Genomic DNA, 7,402 nt, shown 5'->3' with positions numbered 1-7,402 from the left:
AGCCCCATCCCTTTCTCTTAGTCCCACTTCTTCCATCAGCCTCCTCCCTTAATGCTATTCTTGTGCCTTTTGGTGAAACCACTGCCTCCTTTTAGCTCCACAACCTCTCAGCCAGGTCACACCCTCTTGGGTTTTTATACAAGGGATTCCCTCACCATTCCCTGGTTCCACCCTCTCCCTCAGTCCCTGCCCCTCCTGGATATTAGCTCTACCCCCTTCCCCAAGACACATCCTTTCCTCTTTAGCTCCACCCTTCTCTCCCAGGCTATCAATCCAAGGAAGCCCCTTCCAGTCCCCATCCTCTGGCTCCATCCCCCTCTCTCATGCCCTAGCCCAGGGGTGGGCAAAATGCGGTCAGGGGGTCAGATGTGGCCTGCAAGGCCATTCTATCTGGCCTGCGGGGCCCCTAAAAAATTTAGAAAATTAACATTAATCTGCCCTGGGCTGCCTGTCATGCGGCCCTCAATGGCTTGGAGAAACTCAGTAAGTGGCCCTCTGCCCAAAATAATTGCCCACCCCTGCCCTAGCCCCTGGACATTAGCCCCACTCCTCTTCCAAACTCCACCCCTTCTTCCTTTAGCCCCACCCTTCTCCCCAATCCCTGCCCCCCTGGTCTTACCATGAGGATGCACTCCCAGGCCATCCAGCGGATAGGCAGGACAGCACGGCCCTGGATGCGGTAGTAGTCGCCCGAGTAGAGGTTGCGGCTCATGCCAAAGTCGGCAATCTTGATGGTGAAGCCCTCACCCACCAGGCAGTTGCGTGTGGCCAGGTCCCGATGCACAAAGTTGAGGGAGGCCAGAAACTTCATGCCTGAGGCAATCTGGGCTGCCACATGGATCAGTGTTGGGTAGCTGGACCCCAAGGGAGGGAAGGGTGGGGATTAGAGATGGTCCCACAATGCCCTGAGGCAGCTGGGGAGAGGAGAGGCTAGAAATATTTCATAGATTTCATAGATGTTAGGGTCAGAAGGGACCTCAGCAGATCATGCAGTCTGACCCCCTGCCCTGGGCAGAAAAGAGTGCACAGGTCAGATGACCCAGCCAGCTGTCTGTCCAGTCCCCACAATGCACTCAAATGTCTCTCATTTCCATAATACACTAGGGCAGCTGAGTGGGGAAGGGGGTGGGAGGTTATAGGGAATTCCCTATAATGCCATGGGGCAGCTGGGTTGTGGAGGGGATTGTTGCGGGGTAGGTTAGGGATTTTCCTACAATTCATTAGGGCATCTGAGCAGAGGAAGGATGTTGCCAAAATGCACTGGGGTAGCTGATTGGAGGAGATGGAGGGAGATAAGGAAATCCCCATAACGCTCCGGTGCAACAGGACACAGGAGGGGTTAGGGATGTTCCCACAATGCCCTGGAGCAGTCAAGCAGAGGAGAGGGCAGGAGGAGGTTAGGGATATTTCCACAATGTACCAGAGAAGCTGGACATAGAAGGGGTGGGCAGAGGTTGGAGGATATTCCCACAATGCACTAGGGCTTTTGGATACAGGTGGGGATGGGATGGGTTAGGGATATCTCCACAGTGCACTGGGGAAGCTGAGCAGAGAACTGGGGAGGAGGAGGTGAATGATGTCCCCACAGTACCTTGGGGCAGCTGGATATAGGAGAGGGCAGGAGGAGTTTGAGGATATTCCCACAGTGCACTGGGGCAACAGGGTACGCAAAGTGGTGAGAGGGGGTTAAGGATATTCCCACAATCTCCTGAGGCTGCAGAACACAGGAGAGAAGGGAACGGGTTAGGGATATTACCACAGTGCAGTGGGGCAGCTGAGCCAAGAAAGGGCAGGAGGTGGTTAGGTATGTTCCCACAATGCCCTGGAACACCTAAGTAGAGGAATCTAGCTGTGCCAGGACTCCTGGGTCCCTGCTCCTGCTCCCAGCAATACCTGATAGTGGGGGCATCGCTGGCACTGCTCCCTGTCTTGGCCTCCAGCTCGTGGGCGCTGAGGAACTGGTTGAGGTCACCGTTCTCCATGTACTCAGTGATCATGCAGAGGGGGTCGTCCCGCACACACACGCCCAGCAGCCGCACGATGTTGGGGTCCTTCAGCCGTGACATGATCTTCACCTCTTTTAGGAAATCATTCCTGGGGTGGAGGAGGGTGGGAGCCAGGGCCTGTGAATGCCACTAGTCCACTTATGAGGGAACTGCTCCCATGCACTCATGACAGAGCATCCAGCATCTGCCCTGAATGAACTCACGAGGGAATGTGATCACATCAGGATCCCTCTTGCCCACACAAGTAGGACAGTGAATGCTTAAGATCAGCCCTCATCAGTGGCGTTGTGTAGGGGGTGTACGGGGGTGCACCTGTACCCCCTGAGAGCGTTGGTGCACCCCCTGACTCTCCATTCTCCCTGCTTAGGCAATGGGCAGGGAGAGCAGGTGGGAACGCAGGTGCTCCCCTTGCGAGCGCTGGCTGGGGAGTGTGAGTGCCAGATGGGGAGCAGCTGTGGCTGCTGCTGGAAGCACCATGGCCACTTCTGGGAATGCCATGGCCACTTTCATGAGCAGTGTGGCTGCTCACTGGTTGGTAAGTTTGGCCATGGGGGGACTCACTCTTCCCCCCAGTTGGTGAGATTGGCTGTGGGGGGGACTCCCCCCACATCCCCAGTTGCTGATTGATCACTGTGGGGGGCACACCCCCCCCCAACTAAGGTAGCACCAGTTGCCCATGGCCCTTGTGAACTGACAAATGAGCAACTGTGACTGCACAACAAGCTCCACTGATAAGTTCACGGGGGAACCGGTGTGACCACCTGAGGAACCTCCCTTGTGCACTCAAATGGAAGAACTGCAAATGCCTGAATCCCTACTCATGATCTCACAAGGAAACGATGCCATGAACTCATGAGAGAATAGTGATGACCATATCAGGATCACTCTTACCCATGCAACTGGAAGAACTGTGAGTGCTCATGGATGGCTTTTGAGAACTCATAAATGAGCAGCTCTGACTCCACAATGAGCTCTCTTGGTGAGTTCATGGAGGAACCATTGTGACCCCATGAGCAATCCCCTTGTACACTCCAATGGAAGAACTGTGAGTGTGCACCAGGAACACTGCTGTGAATTTACAAGTGAACAGGAATGACTGTACCAGGACAACTCTTTCTTGTGCAAATACAATAATTTCTCACAAACAACATGCACATTTCCCTCCAAAATCTGCAACCCCCCAACACCTCAAATATGGGGTGTATGTATTAAGCAGGGAAGCTGATTTTCTGGGATAGAAGCCCCTTGCTTTGGATTCTTGCCCTACCATGGCTAACTCTGATAATACCATTCAGGCAGTTGAGGGAGTCCATTGACTTAATGGCCCATTGTTCTTCACTCCAGAGGCATTAACAACTGGACTGTCTTGCCTTTTTAATGGTCTGAATGTGATACTAAGCAAGCTAAACTTTCTTATAGCAATTTGGCAGTCTGCAAGCTCCTCTTGGGCTTTCTTTCTATTCCACAACTCTTTATCTCTTTTCAAAATCATGGAGACAAATTCTCAGCAGCAGCTAGGCTTTCAGTTTGTGGTTAAGCAGGAAGGGAGGGTGAGGCCACTGAAGATAAGGCTCAGTCCCTACTCTCTGCAGCCAAAGCTCTGGAAAAACATTTTCATCTTTGCCCTGCCTTGGAAAATCTAGGTGTGTCTTATATCCACGGGAATGTTATCTGTAAGATGATAACATAGATGAGTTTCTCTCTCTGAAGAAACCCGTTATGTGTTCAGTTGTGACTGTACAAGAAACACCAACGTGAAAGCCCCAGGAACATTTATGACCACACAAGAGTCTCCCTTGCTTGCTTCAATATGAGAACGATGACTCTGTGAACTCACAAATGAACAACTATGACCACACAAGAAGCTCTATCGGTAAATACATGAGGGAATCATTATGAAAATACAAGTAATCCTCTAGCACACACAAGAGGAAGAGTCATCACTGTGTGATGAATCCTCTTGTGACTTCACCAGAGACACCATCATGAACTCACTTAAGGGACAGTTGGGATGCCTGGATCTCTCCCTCTTCTACTCACACTAGTGACTACACAAGGAAGTCCCTCACTACAGACCAAACCACAAGCACCCGACATGTGCACTCACAAAGGAACAACCCAGGGCTGTGAGGACTCTTGCCCGGTGCAGGAAGATTCCCAGTTGCTGCATGAACTTGTTGCATGTATCCAGATGTGGCTAGCCCCTGGACACACAGGGATGGTTGTGCATCATCAGTACCTCCCTGAGCTTGTGCTCTCATGAAATCACCATGCCCGCTTGTGTGAGGGAAGGTCACTGGCTGCACTCTCCTAGTTCCATAACATTATCTGTGTCCACAGAAGCACATCATTCTCGTGCCTTCACAGTGGAGCGTAGGCTATAGACATGACCAGTGAGTGACAAACCACTCTGATGACTGCAGAAAATGGACATAACAGAAGCCTAAATGATGAATGATGTGCTTAGGCTGATATATAATCCCTAATCAATAAGCTTGCAGTTCAATTGCAAACAGCAGCTTCCCAGAATGGTGCTTTTCTTAAGAACGTGATCCCCACCTAATTGGTATTGTCCAGGCTCACAGGAAAACTGGTTCAGTCCAGTTTCCAAAGTCTCAGTGAAACAAGAAATCTGAATAATACCAACCAGAATAGTTACCTAAATAATCCATGCATCCTGTATTTACTCAAATCTAAGATGACCCCAAATGTAAGATGACCCCACAATAATTAGATTCTATACATGGGAAATGTATACATTTGTTATAATTTTCCATGTATGGAATCTAATTACTGGAGAGGTCATCTTTAATTTATTCCTCCACCACTACTGCAGGCAGGGCAGGCACTGGGGAGGCAGGTGGTATGGGAAGGTCAAGTAGCTTGCCCCCTGTTTATTCCTGACCTCCTGCCACCTCTGTCCCCCTGCCTGCCCCCTCCATGGTCTGGACCACCCCCTTCCCCCTCCCCTAGCTTCTCTGATTCTTCCCTCTCCCCTCTCCTCCCCCCCGCCCATTCTTGCTTTGCACTGGCATGCTCCATCCCTGTTCTAGTAGGCTGGATCACTGAGCATGGCCCCAGCCCCACTTGTAGCAGCTGTGCACACTGTGCACCACTGCTATGGGGCCAAGCTGGGGCCATGCTTAGTTCCCCAGGCTGCAGTGTGGATGGAGTCTGCCAGTGTGGAACAAGGGTACCAAGGGAAGAGAGGCTGCATGAGCTGAGGGTGGAGAGGTAGGCAGCAGCTGTGGCTATGTCCCTGACCCCAGTTAGGGGTTGGAGACCAACCCATAGCAGCTGCCTGCCCCCCCCCCCCAATGCTCCTATTCAATTCTAAGATGAGGGGCTTTCCTCCTATGTTATATGTGGCGGGGGACATTGTCTTAGAATTGAGTAAATATGGTAAATAATGGGTATAGACAGGAGGAATCTTTAGGAAGACTTCAGCAAATTCAAGGCAACCTGCAGCCAGATTGCATGCCAGCTGCCTTCTCCTTCTTGCATCTCCTCCGCTCCTGTAGTTGAGAATCTGCATTGTGCTGTTGTAGGGTGCTAGACAGGCACAGAGACAAGTGCTTATTCTTATGCTTTGGGAAGTCATCAATAAAATGTTGGGTTCTAGACCTTTCTCTTGCCTCTTTATCTGTCTTGTCTGGTAGTGATGCCTCAGTGGCTAAGAGGAAATGAATGATCACTGGAGAATGTGACTGTATCTTGATTTGGTGCAGAAAAAGGGTAATGAGTAAGGGAACTGTAACTGTCCCTGAATCCTACGCCTAAACTTGCAAAGAAGTCCTGATCATAGGAGGGTTGTAGTCTTGTCTCTCAAAAAACTGAATGGTACTGAGTTTTTGGTAACTGGAGAGCCTGAGTTGGAATAAGCACTTCCCCATGCAACAGGGCAGGGACATTTGTGTGGAGACCAATATTCCCCGTGAGTTCACCATGGCATTCTTTGGGCAGTTTCAACTCTCAGGATCCCAGTACGGTCACCATGGCTCCCTCATGAGTTCACAGCAGAGTTCAGGATCCTGGTAGGTAGGGTCATCACTTTCCCCTCGTGAGTTCACAACTATTCAGGATCCTGATAGGGCTACAACAGCTCCTTTGTTAGCACTGTTCACTTGTGAGTTGCCACAACCAGCCCCCCACTAATGCAATGGGGCCTTGCTGGATTTGTACAAGAGCCAGCCATGCCTCTCTGCCCTCTAGAGCACCTACCTGGCATTCTTGGTGGCATCAGAACGCAGGATTTTCACAGCAACCAGCAGAGGGCGTCCCTTGCGCACATTGAAGGGGAACTCCAAGTTGAGCAGGTCCTGGGGACTCTCCACCTCGCACAAGTGGACCTGGGGTAAGGAGCATAGCAAAAAGCGATGGCCAATTAGCACAGGTCTGGGCTGGCCACACCCTAGACGACCAACCTCTGTGCCCAAGACTGAGTGCAACCTTCCCACTGTATTCTTCAGCCAACAAAATAGCCCCCACCCTGGCCTTGGGATAGATGAGGGATGGGAAAGAAAGGAGAGAAGGAGAGAGATGGGAAAAGAGTTTGAGAAGGGGAATATGTCAACTCTGGAATGGAAAAAGTAAAGAAAGAGTGAAGGCAGTAGAGAGATGAGTAGATAGAAGCATCACAGGAAAGACACAGGGAGATGGGAGGAAGATATACTGGTCTGAGGAAGAGAGAACAAGGTTTAGCAGAAGGAGGAAGAAAAAGGGAGAGACGGAAAGACAGAAGGAAAGAATAAACAGAAAAGAATGAATGAAAGGAAAGAAACCAGGGAAGGAGAAACCCTGAATGACAGAGTGATGCGAAGATGAATGAAAGAGCCAAAGGAAGGGGGCAAAAGAGAACAAATGAATAGGGGGCAGGGAAGAATCAATGAAAAAAATGAACAAACAAAGAAATGGACAGAAGAAATGTGAGGAACAAAGGATGAAAGTGTCATCGAAAGGATGAGCAGCAGGAGATTGAAAATAGGATGAGAAAAAAACCAAATAGAGTAAATGAATGATAATTATGGATCATCTTGGTAAGAAAAGAATGAATGAAAGTACAAAGGAACAAGTGAAGCAACAATGACTGAGAGAAGAAATGAATGGGCCTAGAAATGCAAGATTAAATGAATGAATGGAAGAAAGAATGAATGGAAGAGAAGGAAAACCTTGAATAGCTAATAAGTGGCAGAAAAGAGTAACTGAATGAAAGATAGAATACATAAATTAATAACGGAAAAAATATATATATTTATTCCATCACTTGTTTTCATTCATTTATTCATGCAGTAATTAATTCACACCCTTCTTTATGCTTCAGTTATTCATCCATTCATTTATTGATGTGTTCTTGTAGTTGTTGTTTTTAACTTTTCATTCATCTGTGTAAGTCATTT

At 49.3% G+C, this 7,402-nt stretch overlaps 2 protein-coding genes across 3 annotated transcripts in view; both read right to left on the bottom strand.

Annotated features, from left to right (window-relative positions):
- DDR2 (discoidin domain receptor tyrosine kinase 2) overlaps positions 1 to 7,402 on the bottom strand; it is a 247,325-nt gene that overhangs the window by 67,098 nt on the left and 172,825 nt on the right. The window lies entirely within an intron of this gene.
- The window catches only part of DDR1 (discoidin domain receptor tyrosine kinase 1), a 76,243-nt gene that overhangs the window by 9,080 nt on the left and 59,761 nt on the right, over positions 1 to 7,402 (bottom strand). For both annotated transcript variants that reach the window (XM_019502006.1, XM_019502007.1), the window contains 3 exons: positions 6,228 to 6,355; positions 1,894 to 2,094; positions 620 to 854 (listed from right to left, as the gene is read on the bottom strand). In XM_019502006.1, coding sequence (XP_019357551.1) covers positions 620 to 854; positions 1,894 to 2,094; positions 6,228 to 6,355 — 564 coding nt within the window. The remainder of the gene's footprint in view (positions 1 to 619; positions 855 to 1,893; positions 2,095 to 6,227; positions 6,356 to 7,402) is intronic.

The sequence above is a fragment of the Gavialis gangeticus genome, unplaced genomic scaffold (genome assembly GCF_001723915.1).
Source record: "Gavialis gangeticus isolate Ggan-Ray unplaced genomic scaffold, GavGan_comp1, whole genome shotgun sequence".
In the NCBI taxonomy this organism is placed as follows: Eukaryota; Metazoa; Chordata; order Crocodylia; family Gavialidae; genus Gavialis; species Gavialis gangeticus.
Note: the sequence above shows the minus strand (reverse complement) of the source record. Positions and strands in the feature narration are given on the sequence as shown.